The 22603-nt window shown below is 50.5% G+C and overlaps 1 protein-coding gene across 4 annotated transcripts in view; it reads left to right on the plus strand.

The window, feature by feature from the left end:
• LOC144511358 (metastasis-associated protein MTA1-like) overlaps positions 1 to 21605 on the plus strand; it is a 79927-nt gene extending 58322 nt beyond the window's left edge. For 2 of the 4 annotated variants that reach the window (XM_078241645.1, XM_078241647.1), the window contains 10 exons: positions 571 to 629; positions 2439 to 2560; positions 3783 to 3934; positions 4978 to 5164; positions 7727 to 7816; positions 8218 to 8361; positions 9006 to 9041; positions 14053 to 14078; positions 17554 to 17708; positions 20350 to 21605. In XM_078241645.1, coding sequence (XP_078097771.1) covers positions 571 to 629; positions 2439 to 2560; positions 3783 to 3934; positions 4978 to 5164; positions 7727 to 7816; positions 8218 to 8361; positions 9006 to 9041; positions 14053 to 14078; positions 17554 to 17708; positions 20350 to 20500 — 1122 coding nt within the window. In that variant the 3' untranslated portion in view covers positions 20501 to 21605. Of the gene's footprint in view, positions 1 to 570; positions 630 to 2438; positions 2561 to 3782; positions 3935 to 4977; positions 5165 to 7726; positions 7817 to 8217; positions 8362 to 9005; positions 9084 to 14052; positions 14079 to 17553; positions 17709 to 20349 lie in introns of all 4 variants that reach the window. The other 2 variants (XM_078241644.1, XM_078241646.1) reach the window with 1 other exon arrangement.
• The last annotated feature ends 998 nt before the right edge of the window (positions 21606 to 22603 follow it).

Here is a 22603-nt window from a genome sequence, read left to right on the forward strand (position 1 = left end):
CGTGGGTGTCGCTGGCTGGCCAGCATTTATTGCCCATCCCCAGTTGCCCTTGAAACTCAGTGGCCATTTCAGAGGGCAGTTGAGAGTCAACCACATTGCTATGGCTCTGGACCACTCGGCCAGACCAGGTAAGGGCGGCAGATTTCCTTCCCTAAAGAGACATTAGTGAACCAGATGGGTTTTTCTGACAACCGACAATGGTTTCATGGCCATCAGTATATTCTGGAGTTACATGTAGGCCAGACCAGGCAAGGACAGCAGATTTCCTTCCCTAAAGGGCATTCGTGAACCTTTCTTTGCCGTGGCGGGATTCGAACCCGGGTCTCCAGAACACTCACTGGATTAATAGTCTGGCGATTAATACCACTGGGCCATCGCCTCCCCGGTGATGCTTTGATGCCGTGGGTTCCAAGCGGTCTTGTCCCAGGCAGCCTCGTGTGGACACGATGGTGACCAGCGGAAACCTGATCAGTCCTCCAGGCTGCGTTCCTGAGTTTTTCAGGTGTCAGCTTCAACAAAGATGGGGTGAGTCTGGAGAGGTGGCTAATCAACCCGGTTCTCTTCTTCCAGAAACGTTTGAAAGCAGCAGAAGCAGAGAGTCGACTGAAGCAGGTGTACATCCCCAACTAGTAAGTGCTCCCATGGACTTGAATCCTTTTGTATATGGAACCAAATGTCGGGGAAACTGGGTGGGAGAATAATGAAAGTTATCACTCTATCTCAGTGTGAGAGTCGGCACGTGCGCACACAGCAGACAGATTTTAAATAACTGTTTCGGGCCTAACGCAACTTTAGTGAGTAACATTTTGGAGGCTCTTTGTAAATGGATAAATAACCTATAGTTCTGTCTCATATTAGAGACATGTCAACAGTCAGGCCAGGTCCCCAGGCTTTATAAACAAAGGACAAAGAACAGTATAGCACAGGAACAGGTTCTTCGGCCCTCCAAGCCTCTGCCGATCATGATGCCCTAACTAAACTAAAAAAAAACCTGCCCTTACTCAGTCCGTTTCCCTCTATTCCCTCCCTATCCATCTACCCATCCAGATGCCTCTTAAACGTTGTTAATGTACCTGCTTCCACCACCTCCTCTGGTAGCGCGTTCCAGGCACCCACCACTCTCTGTGTGAAAAACTTCCCCCACACATCTCCCTTAAACTTTCCCCCTCTCACCTTGAACCTGTGCCCCTTGTAATTGACACTTCCACCCTGGGGAAACAGCCTCTGACTATCCACCCTGTATGTGCCTCTCATCATTTTGTCGACCTCTATCAGGTCTCCCTTCAGCCTCCATCTTTCCAGTGAAAACAATCCTAGTTTATTCAACCTCTCCTCATAGTCAACACCCTCTGACCCTTTAAAAAAGTTTTTTTACAACTGGTCATTTGATAGTACAGAACTTATATTGCTGGGAAAAAGTAAGACTTTTTTTTGTCGAAGCTTTTTGTCTTGCACTCATCGGGGTAATTTGCAAGATGTATTGGGAGCAAGAATTTGTACTGTGTAAGAAGAGTGTGCTGATTGGTTGGCACGTGGACTCTGGTAGAGGCCTTGCCATGGATAATGTATCAGTTGATGGTGACTGACAGTTAACTGCCAAGCATTGTTTAAAATTTCAACCAGGCAGCTGATATTCTTGCAAATTGTCCTGATGAGTACAAGAATAAAAGATTTGACAACAAAGTTTTTCTTTCCAGCAATAACGTTTTTAAATGTTTCAGTGTTTGGATGTCTCGCTTTAACATTTTTTCCTTTAATCTAATTTTCTTGCTTCTCCTGAAGACATGAATCTTCCACAGCTACAGTTCATAGAACCACTGAATCCCAACAGTGCAGTAGGAGGCCATTTGGCCCATCGAGCCTGCACCCAGGCCCTATCCCCATAACTCCGCATATTTATCCTGGTAGGCCCCCTGACGCTAAGGGACAATTTAGCATGGCCAATCTGCGCATTTTTAGAGTGTGGGAGGAAACCGGAGCACCCGGAGGAAACCCACGCAGACACGGGGAGAACGTGCAGACTCCACACAGGCAGTGACCCAAGGCCGGAATCGAACCCAGATCCCTGGCGCAGTGAGGCAGCAGTGCTAACCACTGTGCCACCGTGCTGCTCATAGGTTCCATAGCCGTTTGGCTGTGTGTGTGAATGTTTATCATGGAGGGTGTTCAGTCGAAGGGAACATCAGACTCAGCCTGTTCACAGTAATTGCCTGTGCTGTCCCTCTGGTACTCTCCCCCTCAGACTGGTATCTTTTGATCAAGTACCATTTGAGTTGCCTATTTCCTTCCAACTGCAACTTGAGGAGAGTTGACAGCAAGAGTGTTCAATCTGGGCGAGCAGGTTAGCAACAATGGGGCTGCAGCTCCTGCAAGGCACACTCTCATGCTGATCAGGCACCAGGAACATTCAACATCCATCTCCCTCTCCTCTTCTTCAGCAACAAGCCAAACCCGAACCAGATCAATGTGAATAACGCAGTCAGCAAACCAGGGATGGTGAATGGAGCTGGCTTCCCAGGACAGAACGGAGGGGCCGGCAGGGCTTGTGAGAGCTGTTACAGTAAGTAGAATCTTGCTACCCTCTCTCTTCTCTGTCTGTCCCTCTCTGCCTCTGCCTCTGTCTCTGCCACTCCCTCTGCCTCTTGCTCGCTCCCTCTGCCTCCCGCTCGCTCCCTCTGCCTCCCGCTCGCTCCCTCTGCCTCCCGCTCGCTCCCCCTGCCTCTCGCTCGCTCCCCCTGCCTCTCGCTCGCTCCCCCTGCCTCTCGCTCGCTCCCCCTGCCTCTCGCTCGCTCCCCCTGCCTCTCGCTCGCTCCCCCTGCCTCTCGCTCGCTCCCCCTGCCTCTCGCTCGCTCCCCCTGCCTCTCGCTCGCTCCCCCTGCCTCTCGCTCGCTCCCCCTGCCTCTCGCTCGCTCCCCCTGCCTCTCGCTCGCTCCCCCTGCCTCTCGCTCGCTCCCCCTGCCTCTCGCTCGCTCCCCCTGCCTCTCGCTCGCTCCCCCTGCCTCTCGCTCGCTCCCCCTGCCTCTCGCTCGCTCCCCCTGCCTCTCGCTCGCTCCCCCTGCCTCTCGCTCGCTCCCCCTGCCTCTCGCTCGCTCCCCCTGCCTCTCGCTCGCTCCCCCTGCCTCTCGCTCGCTCCCCCTGCCTCTCGCTCGCTCCCCCTGCCTCTCGCTCGCTCCCCCTGCCTCTCGCTCGCTCCCCCTGCCTCTCGCTCGCTCCCCCTGCCTCTCGCTCGCTCCCCCTGCCTCTCGCTCGCTCCCCCTGCCTCTCGCTCGCTCCCCCTGCCTCTCGCTCGCTCCCCCTGCCTCTCGCTCGCTCCCCCTGCCTCTCGCTCGCTCCCCCTGCCTCTCGCTCGCTCCCCCTGCCTCTCGCTCGCTCCCCCTGCCTCTCGCTCGCTCCCCCTGCCTCTCGCTCGCTCCCCCTGCCTCTCGCTCGCTCCCCCTGCCTCTCGCTCGCTCCCCCGCCTCTCGCTCGCTCCCCCGCCTCTCGCTCGCTCCCCCTGCCTCTCGCTCGCTCCCCCTGCCTCTCGCTCGCTCCACCTGCCTCTCGCTCGCTCCCCCTGCCTCTCGCTCGCTCCCCCTGCCTCTCGCTCGCTCCCCCTGCCTCTCGCTCGCTCCCCCTGCCTCTCGCTCGCTCCCTCTATCGCTCTAATTTGCCGAGTTGTCTTTAAGCATCAGCATAAGTGCCCACGGTCCGTGACTCGTTACTTGCTGAAGCTGGATGTTCCGTCTTGGCCACTCAGGACAAGTTGCTGAGGACTCTCTGATCTATGTTTCCCCCCCTCTTAGCAACCCAGTCGTACCAGTGGTATTCATGGGGCCCTCCAAACATGCAGTGCAGACTGTGCGCCGCTTGCTGGAATTACTGGAAGAAGTACGGTGGCCTCAAGATGCCAACAAGGCTGGAGGGCGAGAGACCTGGGCCTAATCGTAACAGCTCGGTAAGTGTTCGAACCTTCTGAGTGGAAGTATTTGGGCTGAGTGTCAGAGGGCTTTGCTTTAATGTCATTAGGATAACAATCTCCTTGTCGAAAAATATAAATCCAGTATTTGAAAAGAGGAGTTTACAAATGCAAGCGGCAGGATTGAGAATAGATATTTCCACCCATAGTTAAGTTGTGGAATAGGTTATTCTCCGTTCCAAGAGCAGGGTAAGAGACAACCAGAGGGCGAATGGATTGAGGAAGGCGGTGGGAAGAGGTTTGGGTGATTTCTGAAGAAACTCCGCTTTGTTTCCAGTTGTTTATTCTGCACTGGAGGATTCCATTTTAAACCTGATGTTCAAATTGAGATTTGCCAGCAGTAGGTGCCAGTGTGTGCAGGGGATCCTCAGAAGTGAGGGGTGCCCAAGTGCAACAATATTTCCGCGGGAACCCCCCAGAGTGAGCGAGTATTTTCAGGGGTGTGTGTGTGTGTGTGTTGGCCTTGGGTACTATTTCTGGGAGTTTCGAGTGGGACAATATTTTATTTTTTCATTAGCTGTGGGTGTCACCGGCTGGGCCACCATTTGTTACCCATCCCTAGTTGCCCTTTGAACTGAGTGTCTGACTCGGCCATTTCAAAGGGTAGTTGAGAGTCAACCACATTGCAGTGGCTCTGGAGTCACATGTAGGCCAGACCAGGTAAGGACAGCAGATTTCCTCCCCTACAGGACATCAGTGAACCAGATGGGTTTTGTAGGAGTGTATCTCATAGAAACCCTACAGTGCAGAAGGAGGCCATTCGCCCATCGAGTCTGCACTGACTCTCCGATAGATCATCTTAACCAGGCCTTATCCCCTTGTATTTACCCCTGCTAATCCCCCTGACACTAAGGGGCAATTTAGCATGGCCAATGCACCTAACCCGCACATCTTTGGACAATGGGACGGGGAGAACGTGCCCACTGTTTCACAGTTGAAACGATCGCTGCGTTATGTCGGTAACTCGTACTGTGTGCTATGTTCAATATGCCGTCTAACTGTCCCTGTTCTTAATCTTGCAGAACCCCCATGGGTATTGGGTGAAGAATGCCAACCCCAAGTTTACACTGAAGACGCGGCAGGCTTTCTGTCTTCAAACAACGAAACTAACCAAAATTGCCCGGTATTTCTGTCAGAACCTGTTCCGCCCTCGACAGGCAGCACGGCGTCCCTTTATACCGATCAACAGTGCGGCTATCAAAGCAGAATGTGAGTTGCTGTGGAACTGGAATGGAGTGCCCCTGCTCTGTAACTTGTGCCTAGCTGATTACAGCCTCTCGCCTCCTGCCTCTCCTAAATTGGAGCCTAACTTTGCTCCTTCGTTTCCTAACTTGCATCATCTCGGGTGCGCTCACATTTGCTTCTGGTCTATGATTTAAAACCTTTAACCCTGGTGTTCAAATCCCTCTGCGCCAGCTCTCTAAATGTACCCCGAGGCTGAAACAGATAAGATTCTTCAAGTTGGGGCAGAGACTGCTCAGCCACAAACTGACGGCACGGTGGGTTTGCGCCGCTGCCTCACAGCGCCAGGGACCCGGGTTCGATTCCCGGCTCGGGTCACTGTCTGTGCAGAATTTGCACATTCTCCCCGTGTCTGTGTGGGTTTCTTCCGGGTGCTCCAGTTTTCTCCCACAGTCCGAAAGACGTGCTGGTTAGGGTGCATTGGCCTCCCTCAGTGTACCCGAACAGGCGCCGGAGTGTGGCGACTAGGGGAATTTCACAGTAACTTCATTGCAGTGTTAATGTAAGCCTACTTGTGACAAATAAATAAACTTAAACTAAACTTAGTAAATGGCAGAGCAGGTTACAAATACCGGGATGGTTGTAACTCTGCCAGTGATCATAACACAGTAAGAAGTTTAACAACACCAGGTTAAAGTCCAACAGGTTTATTTGGTAGCAAAAGCCACACAAGCTTTCGGAGCTGCAAGCCCCTTCTTCAGGTGAGGCCATTAACTCCCACACTCACCTGAAGAAGGGGCTTGCAGCTCCGAAAGCTTGTGTGGCTTTTGCTACCAAATAAACCTGTTGGACTTTAACCTGGTGTTGTTAAACTTCTTACTGTGTTTACCCCAGTCCAACACCGGCATCTCCACATAGTGATCATAACACCATGCTGCCCCCTAGTGGAGAAAGGCACTGCACTCAGACTAGCCTCTCTCTTAGTCTGTGTATGCTTACATCGGCTTGTTGTGTCAGTTCACTGGGGTAAGCCATGTGCCCCAGTCACAGGGATATCTGAAGCAAAGTTGTGTTGCCTCTTGCAGGCCGATAAGATGCAAATTGCTGGAAAGACAAGTGTCGTTATGGCTTCTGTTAAAGATGTGTGTTACTTGCTGCTTATCATAGAAATCATAGAAACCCTACAGTGCAGAAGGAGGCCCTTCGGCCCATCGAGTCTGCACCGACCACAATCCCACCCAGGCCCTACCCCCACATATTTACCCGCTAATCCCTCTAATCTACACATCCCAGGACTCTAAGGGGCATTTTTTAACCTGGCCAATCAACCTAACCCGCACATCTTTGGACGGTGGGAGGAAACCGGAGCACCCGGAGGAAACCCACGCAGACACGAGGAGAATGTGCAAACTCCACACAGACAGTGACCCGAGCCGGGAATCGAACCTGGGACCCTGGAGCTGTGAAGCAGCAGTGCTAACCACTGTGCTACCGTGCCGCCCCTATGTGTTGCAGTGTGAGGTTTGAAATACTTCCCATCTCTATCCTGATGTGAAAGGGTGATGAGATACCTGAAGATTGATGAGGGACTCTGTGCCCCTATTTCTTATGTTCACATCTCTGAAGGATCAACTGGCACGGTGGCACAGCGGTTAGCACTGCTGCCTCACAGCGCCAGGGACCCGGGTTCGATTCCGGCCTTGGGTCACTGTCTGTGCAGAGTCTGCACGTTCTCCCCGTGTCTGCGTGGGTTTCCTCCGGGTGCTCCGGTTTCCTCCCACAGTCCGAAAGACGTGCTGGTTAGGGTGCATTGGCCGTACTAAATTCTCCATCAGTGTACCCGAACAGGCGCCAGAGTGTGGCGACTGGGGGATTTTCACAGTAACTTCATTGCAGTGTTAATGTAAGCTACTTGTGACACTAATAAATAAACTGACACTTCAAGTTGGATAACTGGCAGGGTAATTTTTTTCATAGAATCCCTATAGTGCAGATGGAGGCCATTCGGCCCATCGAGTCTGCACCGACCACAATCCCACCCAGGTCCTATCCCCATAACCCCGTGCATTTACCCTAGCTAGTCCCCCCTGACACTAAGGGACAATTTAGCATGGCCAACCCACCTAACCCGCACATCTTTGGACCGTGGGAGGAAACCGGAGCACCCGGAGGAAACCCATGCAGACACGGGGAGAATGTGCAAACTCCGCACAGACAGTGAACCGAGCCGGGAGTTGAACCCCGGCGCTGTGAGGTAGCAGTGCTAACCACCATGCCGCCCTTCTGATGGAGAATGTTTAACTGGCTGATTTTGTGTTTTGTGCCTATATTGTAACATCATTCTTTCACACCTGGGTTTTAACATAGAGTATGGATAGTTGTGAAAGTAATGTTCCAAAATAACATGTTTTATTTCAGGCTTTCCTCTGATCTGTAACAGTGCCGTTGGGGGATTTATGAGTTGCGCTGCTTCTGATCAGTGTTGAAGGTGTTCCCCTTGGTTCCCGGTTCACAGTTTGATAGAAATGAAGTAAATCTAATGGTTGTTATCCCTTGGTTGCAGCTAATCTTGCATTCTCATCCTCACAGGCACTGCTAGACTTCCAGAAATCGGAGAGAAGGCAATTAAACTCAAACCTCTCATCAGGAAGTCACTGGAATCGATAGTAAAGTACCTGGGTAAGCAGTTGCATGTTCAGTCCAGTTTGTTAGTCACTAGGTCTCGCAATGATGGTGTGTAATTTGTCGAATGCAGGCAGCATTGGGACCTGGGCTTGCTACACGGTCCATCACATCGAGAAGCTATGTTCCTAACCGCTGAAGCTGATGGGGCGGGAGTATTCTGTCTCCAGGCTGCAAAGAGGATTTGAGTATTGTCATCCCAATTCTTCCCATCCAAATTTTCCCTAATTAGTCAAAGACTGAGGTGTGATTGTTTCGTGTTTTTATTTCAGTTTTCCAGTGCGTGTTGCAGCGAGGGCCTGTATTTTCAGTAGTCTGCGTGAATGTGCTGGGATTATCTCCGTGACTGCACTGTGAGACATGTGTGTGACGTGTTCTTGTCCCTTTTACCCCGGCAGAACTCCACCCATCCGTGAAGCCTGTTCCCAGCCTGGCTGTACATTCCGGCAGCGTGACTCCTGCCAGGATGCCCCCTGTCCTGAACCATGGCTCGCCAACTATTTTGGGCAAACGCGGATACGAGCAGCACAACGGCATTGATGGTCAGTACGCTTGCGTGGAATAGGCAGGTAGCTGGACTGCTCGGTCACCCACCTCAGCAGCCCACAGCTCTAGTCCAGATCTAACTCCAGACCGTTTCCGGGCGGCGTGTGCTGTAAGGGCCAAAGCTGAACGGCGCCTCGGGTCAGGCGGGAAGTCAGGGCTGCTTAGAATCATTTTGTTTCGTAACTGGCTCTGGACCAAACATTGCGACTTGGTGCCCTGACAGGTTCCTGCTCGGAGCTGTGGGAACCGCGAACTGGAGTGCTGGATCCTGATCCCTGGGTCGGAGTGCAAGCCTCCACCTGCGGGTGACACAGTGTCACCGTCCCGACAATTCTCCCGTTCACGTTGCTTAGTTTGTTGATGACTCCCGAAACAGCTCAAACTGCGCAGCGGGCTTGGGCAAGACTGAGAAACTCCCGGGAATGGAGGGATACAAACGAATGGTCTAGTTGGACCAATGAGCGGCACAGGCTTGGAGGGCCGAAGGGTCTGTTTCCTGTGCTGTACTGTTCTTTGACTTACTAGTACGGACCAGATGATTCATCTTTGCCGAGTGCAGGGTGAGCGCGTTAAGTCAGATTAATTGTATGTGATGTTCTACGTTGCTCCTCATCACTGTCTTGTTGGTCTTGTTTACCAGGCACTATGAAGAAACGTCTGTTGATGCCGTTTAGGGGTAAGACAATCGCGCAGTCGTGCTCACGGCTACACCCTCATCGTGAGTGCTTTGTGTTGGTGCTCCCCCTTGCAATTCCCCCTGCTTTGATAACCTCCAAAACAGCTTCCTGCTCCCGGCATGCGATCAGTCTGAGAACTGCCAGAAGCACCAGTGAGGCTTCTGGCTGGATCTCCCGAAAGGCTTGTAGAACTCCTCGGGTATTGAAGCTGATTCGTGCAGCGAGAGGGAGGTCCCTCAGTGAAGCTGCCTGGGGACAAACCCCGCCCTGCAATCGGGAGCAAGTCATTTCAGTTGCTCGTGATGCGTGCTGCTCCCCAGTTCAAATGGATCCAGACCTCCTTAACTAAATTCTAGGAACCGCTGTGCTCGAGGTGGAATGTGTCTGTACCTGGCCTTCAGCAATAAATAAACGCCATCCCTAACCAACACCCTTTCCAGCCGGATTTTACTGTATTAAATCTCCGGAATAAAGTACTCGCTCTTCAAGAGCTGAGTAGGGGCAGGAGAGGAGGATCTCGATCGGACAGGTTACAGTGCTGTGCCTGTCCTTGTGCCAGGATATAGACAGAATTCTTACACTTCACTGAGAAGCAGCACTTGAACAGCCAGGAAATGTTGGCCAAGTCCCTGTGCCGAGCTGTTTCAGTGCCGTGGACATTGGCACTCGGGCACCCTGTCAGGCAGAATGGTTTGTGGTAGAGTTGGTGACCCCCCCCTGTGCAGGGCCTGCTACCCTTCCTCCACCCCCACCCCCTGCACTGTAGATGAGGGACCCTGCTGGTAATCACCGGGCTGCTGTAGAGTTTTTACTCCCCCCGTGGCTGGTGGCGACAGTGGGATTCTGAGCACTGCAAACCAGAAGGTGGGTGGCACAATCCCAGCATCAGCAGAGCGGCACCGTGGTTAGCACCCCTGCCTCACAGCGCCAGGGACCCGGGTTCGATTCCCGGCTTGGGTCACTGTCTGTGTGGAGTCTGCACGTTCTCCCCATGTCTGCGTGGGTTTCCTCCGGGTTAGCTGGATTGGCTGTGCTCCATTGCCCCTTACTGCCAGGGGGACTAGCTAGGGTAAATACATTGGGTTATGGGGGTAGAGGCTGGTTGGGATTGTGGCCGGTGCAGACTCGATGGGCCAAATGGCCTCCTCCTGCACTGTATGATTCTAAGCCGAGCTCAGCTAGAGGTGTAACTGAGGCATAGGTGGATTTGAAATAAGAGCAGCATTGGCCAAACTGTCTGCACCCACTGTCTAGTGTTTGAGGTGGGGATGTGCCAGTGCAGGGTTCCTGATGCCTCTGGTACCAATTCCAGAGTCAGTTGCAGCCTGCGCTGCAGAGAGGCTGGAAAGAACAGATACCCACTTCAGACATGGCCATAACTTGGAGACTCTGCGAGGTGCGGGGGGGGGGGAGAGTGTCAGGGGGATTAGCAGGGTGGGGTTACGGGGATAGCGTGGGATTGGTGTTGGTGCTGACTCAATAGGCACATGGTCTCTTTCTGCCCTGCAGGGATTCTGTGAAATTCACCGTCTCCTGGCTGTCCGAATGGTTCTGTGGGTGTTTTGGAGTGTTATCGGGTTGCCGTACTCCTGGCTTGTGCCCTGCCTGTTTTCACAGATTTGTGTTCCCTTTCCTGTACAATCGAAGCTGCAGGGCAGTTATACAGTTCAGTGGCACCAAATCCTCATGATTTATGCAGTTGCTTCGAACCCTCTTGCTGTTTGCTATTGTGTGTGTGTGTGTGTGTGTAATGTATACCATGCAGTGACTTTGCTTGTCAAATCTCACAGTGCGGACCAGCTCCCTTTTCACTAACCGGCAGGGCAGTGCCCACTTGAAGGATGTTTGGGTGCTGAATCACAGAGCCATGAGTTGGTCACTGTATTGTATGTATTATGATGTGCGTGTTCTCACTTAAGTAGTGTCACCTTGTGTCTGTTAGCTAGTCGTTATCCCGTGAATCTGAATGAAATGCGCCGTATTCTGATTTAAGAGCAGCCTGTCGCCATTTGGGAAACTGCTTGTTGCCCAAGTTTGCGGTGACCCATCGTCCAGCAATCCAACTGCCTCTTCAACACCTCTGCCACTTTCGTCTCCTGGACTTGCTGCGAGCGTTGAGGGTCAGCGTCAAGCAGCCCAGTTATAGTTGCAGTAAACCTCCCGCTATCTGCTTCAGCCTCCTCAGAAAATTACCCCTTGCTACACCAGTGACCTTCCCTCCATTTCCCCCACTCTCTGTGTCTGTTCCGGGGTGAATAGGGGAGTTGGTGCTTTCTTTCGCCCACGATCACTGTCCCCAGCTCATCTCACATGGGATCTTTCCAACTGAGGAGGCCTCATTCTGTCTGTCGAGGCTGGACTGGTAGCCAGATCTCGGGTACTCTGCCATTGTCCACCCTAACTCTTTTCCCCACATCTGACACACTGAAATATGCAGCGATTTGCCAGCCAGCATCAGGAAGCTTGTCACAGAGCGAGCTGTTTGGTGAGGTTCTTTTATATGAATTAATGACTATATTCGGAAAGGCTTCAGTGAGCTCTGCAGCTTCTGTTGTTGCTGCAGTCTGTAATGCCCACTCTAGGGGGAGTCAGCGTAATGCAACTGTCCCACCACCACCCCTAAACCTCCCCCGGAAGAGTTGGGATCCAGGGTGGGGGGGGTTCATCCATGAGAGTGTGGGAGCGACTCGAAGGGTAAAAATGAGCAGAAAGGATGGATGACGTGCCTAAGCGAGCTGGACCTGCTTTGCGTTTCAGCACTTTGTCCCCGCATTGGGCAGTATCCTCTTGTTGCAGCTGCCCCCAGAGGGATGTGTGTCGAAGTTGTGCAACATTTCAGTGCTCGTGTTGTGAGTTTGGAGGGCCAGGGAGAAACAGGAATTTGCAGCTTCAAAGCCAGCTGGCGATGAGTGTGGTAAATGCTTTCAGGAGTACTGTTGGGCCTGGGGTAGAGGGAAGGAGGGATTATACAATGGTGAGAATGTCGGAGACTGGGTGGCACAGTGGTTAGCACTGCTGCCTCGCAGCGCCAGGGACCCGGGTTCGATTCCGGTCACTGTCCGAGGGGAGTTCACATGTTGACCCCGGTTTCCTCCCACAGATGTGCAGGTTAGGTGGAGTGCCATGCCAGGGGGATTAGCTAGGGTAAATACGTGGGGATAGGGCCTGGGTGGGATTGTTGTCAGTGCAGGCTTGATGGGCCGAACGGCCGCCTCCTGCGCTGCAGGGATTCTATCATTCGAACCTCAGATGCAGGATCCTTGCTGTAGTCTGAGACTCCTGAATTTTGGTTCAAGACTTAGATTAAAGGTTTTGTTGAAAGAAAATGGCCTTAAATCAAGGGGAAATGGAAGGGACAACTTGCTGTAGGGGCTCAAATGAGCTGTGAGTGCAGGCAGCAGTCTGTGGATGAAGAAATGTGCTGAATGAGGCTGGGCTGTGTGAGCGAGGAAGAGGAGATAGGAACTGAATTCCAATTGAAGCAGGAATCTATCAGTCTTTTCCTCCATCTTTACCCTCAGTTTCTCCATTCCAAAGGAGATGATTTCCGGGGAGACTGGAGATCTCGGTCTCACTTTAACCAATCTGAACAATTCTTTTCCTGTCACTTCCCACACCAATGATTTTTAAACCACAGATTGGTTCTGTTAATGTCACTGAGTGCAGTAGGCTTGCTTGCTTTTTTTGTTTATTCGTGGGACATGGGCGTCGCTGGCTGGGCCAGCATTTATTGCCCATCCCTGGTTGCCCTTGGAGGGCAGTTGAGAGTCAACCACATTGCTGTGGCTCTGGAGTCACAGGTAGGCCAGACTGGGTAAGGACGGCAGATTTCCTTCCCTAAAGGACATTAGTGAACCAGATGGGTTTTTCCGACAATGGGTCATCAGTAGGTTCTTAATTCCAGATATTTTTTATTGAATTCAAATTCCACCGTCTGCCGTGGCGGGATTCGAACCCGGGTCCCCAGAACGTTAGCTGAGTTTCTGGATTAATAGTCTAGCGATAATACCACTAGGCCATCGCCTGCCGATTTTGCATTCAGGTTTGTCACTGGCCTGAAGGTAACAGCAGCCCCAGCCCCCGCCCATGTGTTGCTCTGCATCCTTCCTAACTGCTTGTGAAGGTTGGATGATGGAAGCCTCAGTATTCCAAAGTGGAGCCGCCATCAACAGACTTCCTCTCTGTTCATTGTCGGGCGTATCATGGAGTGCTGGCGTACTTTTGCCCATCCTCCTCTCCCAAGCTACAGCTCCGTGGGCACCAGTTGCTGCCCATTGCTTCAACCGAAGACTGGGAAGTGGCCAAGAGTCATTCTATCCTCATCTGCAATCTGTGTGTGTGACAGCAAGGTGAGCAGGAACTGATAGATACCTCCTATGTATTCCCTGGGCACCAAGCATCAACAGACCAAGCGAACTCAGTCCAAAGGGAATGTACCCGTGCTCCATTTTGCTTTGTATTTAAGCATCATTCCTTCCTTTTCCAAGGAACCTACTTGGTGACTTGCCTCAGAAAGAGACTGGATAGACTGCCTTGAACCCCTGTGCACTGTTTTCATGGACAGTGTGTCTGGTGAGCTCTTTGGGGTCGGAGGGGGGGGGGGTGATGTTGGCCATTCTTGCACGGTCTGTAGAGGCTGAACTCATTGGCAAGATGAGGAGGATTTGTAGAAATATGCAATCCATGAACATTGCCAGTGCATTGAGCATGAGTTTGATCATTAGCACTGAGACCCTGGACATTTAAACACCCCTTGCCCCCATGCTGAGAAAAGCCATTGTGAGCCTGGGTGCAGAATCTTTTCAGGTGAGGACACTTCAGTCAGAGAAAGAAGCAGAAATTATGCCCACCAGACCGCATTGCCCGGAGCCTGTGTGAATATGCGCTCACTGCAAAGTGTGTGTGTCCATAAACTGCTTTCCCTGCTTCAGCATTAGGGATGAGGGCAGCTTTGTTGTTGCGTAATCATCAAACATGTTACTGACACTTTTTTCCTTGCTTTACATTTAGCTAATCATGGACAAGTTAGACAAATGGTAAGTGTCTATTATACACCATGCTGTTGTGTGTGTTTTTTTTGTGTGTATGACAGATTCCATTTTGAGCATCAGTATCCCCATCAAACACTCCCAGGACAGGGACAGCATGGGGTTAGATACAGAGTAAAGCTCCCTCTACACTGTCCCCAACAAACACTCCCAGGACAGGGACAGCACGGGGTTAGATACAGAGTAAAGCTCCCTCTACACTGTCCCCATCAAACACTCCCAGGACAGGTACAGCACGGGGTTAGATACAGAGTAAAGCTCCCTCGACACTGTCCCCATCAAACACTCCCAGGACAGGGACAGCACGGGGTTAGATACAGAGTAAAGCTCCCTCTACACTGTCCCCATCAAACACTCCCTGGACAGGTACAGCACGGGGTTAGATACAGAGTAAAGCTCCCTCTACACTGTCCCCATCAAACACTCCCAGGACAGGTACAGCACGGTGTTAGATACAGAGTAAAACTCCCTCTACACTGTCCCCATCAAACACTCCCAGGACAGGCACAGCACGGGGTTAGATACAGAGTAAAGCTCCCTCTACACTGTCCCCAACAAACACTCCCAGGACAGGGACAGCACGGGGTTAGATACAGAGTAAAGCTCCCTCTACACTGTCCCCATCAAACACTCCCAGGACAGGTACAGCACGGGGTTAGATACAGAGTAAAGCTCCCTCGACACTGTCCCCATCAAACACTCCCAGGACAGGGACAGCACGGGGTTAGATACAGAGTAAAGCTCCCTCTACACTGTCCCCATCAAACACTCCCAGGACAGGTACAGCACGGGGTTAGATACAGAGTAAAGCTCCCTCTACACTGTCCCCATCAAACACCCCCAGGACAGGTACAGCACGGGGTTAGATACAGAGTAAAGCTCCCTCTACACTGTCCCCATCAAACACTCCCAGGACAGGTACAGCACGAGGTTAGATACAGAGTAAAGCTCCCTCTACACTGTCCCCATCAAACACTCCCAGGACAGGTACAGCACGGGGTTAGATACAGAGTAAAGCTCCCTCTACACTGTCCCCATCAAACAGTCCCAGGACAGATACAGCACGGGGTTAGATACAGAGTAAAGCTCCCTCTACACTGTCCCCATCAAACACTCCCAGGACAGTACAGCACGGGGTTAGATACAGAGTAAAGCTCCCTCTACACTGTCCCCATCAAACACTCCCAGGACAGGTACAGCACGGGGTTAGATACAGAGTAAAACTCCCTCTACGCTGTCCCCATCAAACACTCCCAGGACAGGCACAGCACGGGGTTAGATACAGAGTAAAACTCCCTCTACGCTGTCCCCTATCTCCTCCTATGGTGAATTGGGTCTATATTCGCTTCAGATTAGAAGCGTAAGAGGTGATCTCATTGAAACACTCAAAATTCTGAAGAGATTTGACAGGTCCGGGGGATCTAGAACGAAGGGGAAAATCATTTGGACCTGGTAAGGAGAAATTCCTTCACTCAGAGGGCTGTGAATCTTTGAAATTCTCGGCACCAAGGGGGTTGTGGATGCGCTGAAGCTGGGATGGACACATTCTGGTGTCTGAGGGAATCGAGGGATACAGGGAATGGACGGAAAAGTGCTAGAAGCTGAAGATCAGCCATGATCATGTTGAGTGGTGGAGCAGGCTGAACGGGCCACATGGTTTACTCCAATTTTTTATCTTCTTGGTTGTCAAGTACAGATCGGGTTCCCAGGGGTCTGCGCTCGTGTCCTGGGCGTTTGCGTTCCCGTCCCAGCTGTTTGTGCCCCTGTCCCAGAGGTTTGCACCTGCGTCCCAGGGGTCTTTAATACTCAGTAGTTCCTGGGGAAATATGAGTTGGGCATGGAATGAGAATCCAGACAAATGCGAGGTGATGCATTTTGGTCGATCCAATTCAGGTGGGAGCTACAAAATAAATGGCAAATCCATCAGGTGGAGATACCGGCGTTGGACTGGGGTGGGCACAGTAAGAAGTCTCACAACACCAGGTTAAAGTCCAACAGGTTTATTACCAAATAAACCTGTTGGACTTTAACCTGGTGTTACAAAGAACAATACAGCACAGGAACAGGCCCTTTGGCCCTCCAAGCCTGCACCGACAATGCTGCCCGACTGAACTAAAACCCCCTACCCTTCTGGGGACCATATCCCTCTATTCCCATCCTATTCGTGTATTTGTCAAGACACCCCTTAAAAGTCACTACCGTATCCGCTTCCACTACCTCCCCTGGCAACGAGTTCCAGGCTCCCACCACTCTCTGTGTAAAAAATCTGCCTCGGACATCTCCTTTAAACCTTGCCCCTCGCACTTTAAACCTGTGCCACCTCGTAATTGACTCTTCCACCCTGGGAAAAAGCTTCTGACTTGTGAGACTTCTTACTGTGCAAATCCATCAGGACCATAGACATACAGAGATCTGGGAGTACAGGTCCACAGATCCTTAAACGTGGCAGCACAGGTGGAAAAGCTGGTGAAGAAAGCATGCTTGCCTTCATCGGCCGGTGTATCGCGTGTAAAAGTTGGCAAATTATGTTACAATTATATAAAACATTGTGAGGCCACATTTGGAATACTGTGTCCAATTCTGGTCACCACACTGCCAGCAGGATGTGGAGGCTTTGGAGAGGGTACAGAAAAGGTTCACCAGGATGTTGCCTGGTATGGAGGGTATTAGCTATGAGGAGAGATTGGGTAAACTGGGGTTGTTCTTCCTGGAAAGACGGAGGCTGAGGGGCGACCTGATAGAAGTTTGTGAAATTATGAGGGGTGTGGATAGGGTGAACAGTTGGAAGCTTTTTCCCAGGTCAGAAATGACAATACAAGGGGGCACAAGTTCAAGGTAAGGGGGAGTGGGGAAGGTTCAGTGGAGATGTGGGGGGGAAGTTTTTTACACAGAGCGTGGTGGGGGATGCACCAAGTGAGGTGGCTGAGGCAGTTACATTAGTGACATTTAAGACACATAGGCACATGAATAGACAGGGTATAGAGGGAAACAGGCGGTTGGCCTAGGTCGGACAATGTGATCAGTGCAGGCTTGGTGGCCCGAAGGGCTTGTTCCTGTGCTGCCCTGTTCTTTGTTCTTTGTGTGGGTTTCAGGGCCACGCCACAGAGCTGGCTACAGAATAGAAACAGATGCTCCAGTCTCACCTGCGCCAGCCAGAAGCTGTCTCACCCAATGCTACAGGAGGTTTCCATGCTCCATCCACTGCAACGTGGGGAGGTTTCAGTTTGTGTGCAGGTGTCTGCTTGTATAACCTCCAAACACTCTTCAAATCGTGGTACTTACACAGCACTGCTGGGAAATCATTTGGCCTTTACCTCATCTTGTCTTCCCCGCCCTGTCTCCCCTTCCCTGTAAGAAGTTTAACAACACCAGGTTAAAGTCCAACAGGTTTTCCTCTCTCCCCTTCCCTGTGCCAGTCCATTCTCTGTGTTCCTGAGCATTAATTGTTTGTGTCCTGTGACAGACTGCCATTAACCGGGGTTACATGATCAATGGGAAACCATACTCGAGAAACACCAAAGTGCTGAAGCCTGGGTCCCTGCCACCAATGAAGGGCAGGAGGATGAACTGGATCGACGCACCCGACGATGTCCTTTTCATAGCAACAGACGAAACTCGGTAATTAGCATTTTTACACTATTCTGCCGACAGCCAGACACGCAGCTTCCCAGCTAACAGCCGGCTTGCCCAGCTTGGTGAAGCTCTCCTATTCGTACGACCTCCCTAATTGTGTCATGGCTTTTCATTAGATTTGATTTATTATTGTCACATGTATTAACATACGGTGAAAGGTATTGTTTTCTGTGAGCTGTACAGACAAAGCATACCGTTCATAGAGAAGGAAAGGGAGAGGGTGCAGAATGTAGTGTTACAGTCATAGCTAGGGTGTAGAGAAAGATCAACTTATTGCAAGATAGGTCCATTCAAAAGTCTGACGGCAGCAGGGAAGAAGCTGTTCTTGAGTCGGTTGGTACGTGACCTCAGACTTTGTATCTTTTTCCCGACGGAAGAAGGTGGAAGAGAGAATGTCCGGGGTGTGTGGGGTCCTTAATTATGCTGGCTGCTTTGCGGAGGCAGCGGGAAGTGTAGACGGAGTCAATGGATGGGAGGCTGGTTTGAATGATGGACTGGGCTACATTCACAACCCTTTGTAGTTCCTTGCGGTCTGGGTCAGAGCAGGAGCCATACCGAGCTGTGATACACCCAGAAAGAATGCTTTCTATGGTGTGAACCACAGTTTCACCTCTTGCTGCTCACTTTTTAAAATTCTTTCATGGGAACTTGGCGTCGCTGGCAGAGCCCTCGATCCTCACCACTGTCACTCATTAGATGCTTTGGTGGTAAATATGTTTCTATTAAATCAATGTAATTTAACAAATGATGTTCATGCTGCAATAATGGTGTGAAAATCATATCCAGGCTTAACAGAAGGTGGACGACCCGTACTTCCATCTTCAACCACATGTACCATTGGGCAGCACAGTGGTCAGCACTGCTGCCTCACAGGGCCCCAGGTTCAATTCCAGCCTCGGGTGACTGTCTAACACGTTCTCCCCGTGTCAGTATGGGTTTCCTCAGGGTGCTCTGGTTTCCTCTCACAGTCCAAGTATGTGCTGGTTCAGTGGATTGGCCATGGTAAATTGCCCCTTAGTGTCCAAAGATGCGCAGGTTAGGTGGAATGGCCATGCTAAATTGCCCCTTAGTGTCCAAATATGTGCAGGTTTGGGGACTGGCCATGGTAAATTGCCCCTTAGTGTCCAAAGATGTGCAGATTGGATGGGTTAGCTGTGGTAAATGTGTGGGGTTACAGGGATAGGACCTGGGTGAGATGCTCTGTTGGAGAGTCGGTGCAGACGCAATGCGCTGAATGGCCTCCTTCTTCACGATAGGGATTCTATGCCTCTGTTGTACAAACTCTGATTCTGGCACAGTATGTATGGCTTTGACCATCCTATTGTAGGGAGGACTTAAAAACCATAGCGAGTATACAGTGCCGATTCTGCAGAACGGCACGGGTGGGAAAGGCAGCTGTGAGGAGCACTAAGACCACTCCCTCTGGAGCAAAGAAGGTTTAGAGAAGATGTTGTGGGGGGTGGTTTGTCAGTGATAATGCTGCGTTTATAGATGAAGGAATCCTGTTTCACAGAGAGTGATTGAGGCAGAGACCGTTCTGTGTTTTAAGGGAGGGTGGATAACTGTTGGAAGTTGGGGTAAATGCGGGATATGGGAAAAGCACAGAGTAAGATATGGCTTGAAGCGTTGATCTCTGGCCCAGAGTGTCGGGCACTGCAGAGGGAGAAGATTTGCAGTAAAAGCAGGGAGGGCAGTAAAAGCGGTTTGCCTGCACGGTCTTAACATGGAGAATTTATTCCATCCCACATTGTCTCCAGGATCCATGTGGACAAGGCTTTACTGTTATGTAATGTTGCTCAGATCATTTACCATTACTCTTCACAAAGAATAAACCTGTATTAGCAATGGAAAAGAGGTCCACTGTAAAATGACCGCCACAAAGAACAGACTGGAGAAACTCAAACAGCAGGACAGGTTGTCAGGGCAAATACAAAATATTAAGTGCCATTGGTATCATAAAATCCCTACAGTGCAGAAGAGGCCATTCAGCCCATCAAGTCTGCACCAACTCTCAGACAAGTAACTTAGCCAAGCCCTCTCCCCCACACTATCCCCGTAACCCCAAACATTTACCAGGGCTAATCCCCCTAACCGTACACATCTTTGGACTCTAAGGTGCAATTTAGCATGGCAAGTCCCCCTAACCTGCACATCTTGGGACTGTGGGAGGAAATCATTCACCCTAACCTGCACATCTTGGGACTGAGAGAGGAAACCGGAGCACCCGGAGGAAACCCACGCAGACACGGGGAAAATGTGCAAACTCCACACAGACAGTGACCCAAGCCGGGAATCGAACCCGGGTCCCTGGGCTGTGAGGCAGCAGATCTAATCACTGTGCCACCGTGCCGCCCAGAATGGTCATGTTTAAAACCTTGGACTTGGGATCCTTGTTAGTGAGGATGCTGTACTGTGGGCTGCCCACCAAGACGGAGAGACAGAGTGGGAAATGATAAGTTCAGGACAGATGTGAGGAAACAGAATTGTTTCTGTGTTGTTTACTTCAATCAAACATTGGAGCTCTCGGATCCAAACCCAATTGAATCTGCTACGTGGAAAGTTTGTCAGTTGTGCCATTTGCAGTTTTATTTAGTGTCTTTTTTTTTCTTGTTTTTCTGGAAATTAGGAAAGTGCGTAAGATGCTGGGTCCAGTGGATATGAAACGAGCAGCTCGTCAGCCCTACCGACAGATTCTGATCCGACAAGGACGCGCATCTTCTGCATCACAGCAGCCTAGGCAGCCCATGAATGAAGAACCAATAGTCATTGAGGATTAATGCAACATGGAGTTTTAACTAAAGCGAGACTTGTAGCCCCTGTTATACTTGAACCTTCAGTACGCATGAAGTAGAGCTCCTGAACTAGACTCCAAAATCAAGTGCTTGTCAGCCTCACGTTTTAAGATCAGATTGAAGGATTATTATTTGAGTTAGATTTCCAGTTTCCTCCCAGGGTGGACAATGGCAGCGGACAGACAGTGGCCGGTGGCCACAGTTAAAGGGCGGTTCCGACAGCCTCTTCCCAGCCCCTTCTCGACAGCTGCCACCTTTGTCCCCGCGGGAAAGCTGCCTCGTGATGTTATTTGCGAGCCTGAATGGCCTATGGTTCTCTCTTTCGTTCTTCGAACTATCCTCTTGCTCCAGTGCGTGCGGCTGGGGCCCCCAGAACAATGTGGTCGTTTATGGCTTGGTTAAAAAAAAAAAGGTTTTTTTTTAAAAAAAAAAGAAAAGTAAAAGAAAAAAGATTTTAAGGATTCCTTTTATTTTGAGAATTGTCTGTAATAGTTTAAGGAGGTGCCGTTTCTCCTCGGTTTAAGATGCAGGTTTTGTTTTTATGAACTGGTTTGCGTGCAGTTAATGCAGTGCATTGTTTTTGCATGTTACACTGTATATTGTATCCTTAAACCCATTTAAAATGGTGCAGTTTTCCAATGGAACCGAAGAGGGAAAAAAAACTTTCTTAAAAGACTTTTTTTCATGTATGACCTTGAATCTTTTCATCACTTGAGATTCGTTACTGCAAGTTTCACAGCGAATAATTATGTACAAAATATTTTTCCATGTTTCTGACTTGGGTTGTGTTTGAAACACCCTGATTTTCACAGTGAGATATATTCCTACTACAAGGTTCTATAGTTTAGTGTGCTGATATGTACATACACTGCTAATGTAGTTGGTAAGTTAGTGTTATTCAGTCATTCCATAGGATTCAGGGAGGGTCAGTGGATGTAAAGTTTTACTGATTCTATTTGTAACCGCTTTAAGGACGTAACAGTGCTCCCTGGAGCCACTTGGACTCGGTGTCCTTAACAGAACAGTCGAATGAAGCTAATCCTTAGCCATATGGAAACAATAAAGCATCAACTGAAATCTCTCCAAGTTACTCTCTCCTACTCCAGCGTTTTCTTTTGGCGGCTGCTCTCGTGGTACCTTTTGTGACACGTTTTTTGAAAGTCTCGCACCCTGCTCTTGTGCGGTCTTCACGCACTCCCTCGCTTGTGGAACCGTCCCCATTGCTTTGGAAGGTGGCAAATGTTTTAACCCCACGATTCAAAACAAAACGAGAAAGAGAACAGAACTGAGCTATGGGCCAATTAGCCTAACAGTCAGCAGGAGAAATGCTACTGTACAGTGCTGAAGAGGCCATTTGGCCCATCGAGACTGCACTAACTCTCTGACAGAGTATCTTACCCAGGGCCTCTTCCCTGCCCTAACACCCCACCCATTTAGCCTGGCCAATCCACCTAACTTATACATGTTTGGATATTAAGGGAGAATTTAGCATGGCCAATCCACCTAACCAACACATCTTTGGACACTAAGGAGCAGTTTAGCATGGCCAATCCACCTAACCTTCACATCTTTGGACACTAAGGGGCAATTTAGCATGGCCAATCCACCTAACCCACACATCTTTGGACACGAAGGAGCAGTTTAGCATGGCCAATCCACCTAACCTTCACATCTTTGGACACTAAGGGGCAATTTAGCAAGGCCAATCCACCTAACCTACACATCATTGGATGTTAAGGGGCAATTTAGCATGACCAATCCAGCTAATCTGCACATCTTTGGACACTTAGGGGCAATTTAGCATGGCCAATCCACCTAATCTGCACATCTTTGGACACTAAGGAGCAGTTTAGCATAGCCAATCCACCTAACCCACACATCTTTGGACACTAAGGAGCAGTTTAGCATGGCCAATCCACCTAACCTTCACATCTTTGGACACTAAGGGGCAATTTAGCAAGGCCAATCCACCCTAACCTACACATCTTTGGATGTTAAGGGGCAATTTAGCATGACCAATCCAGCTAATCTGCACATCTTTGGACACTAAGGGGCAATTTAGCATGGCCAATCCACCTAATCTGCACA

The sequence above is a fragment of the Mustelus asterias genome, chromosome 24, assembly GCF_964213995.1.
Source record: "Mustelus asterias chromosome 24, sMusAst1.hap1.1, whole genome shotgun sequence".
Taxonomy (NCBI): domain Eukaryota; kingdom Metazoa; phylum Chordata; class Chondrichthyes; order Carcharhiniformes; family Triakidae; genus Mustelus; species Mustelus asterias.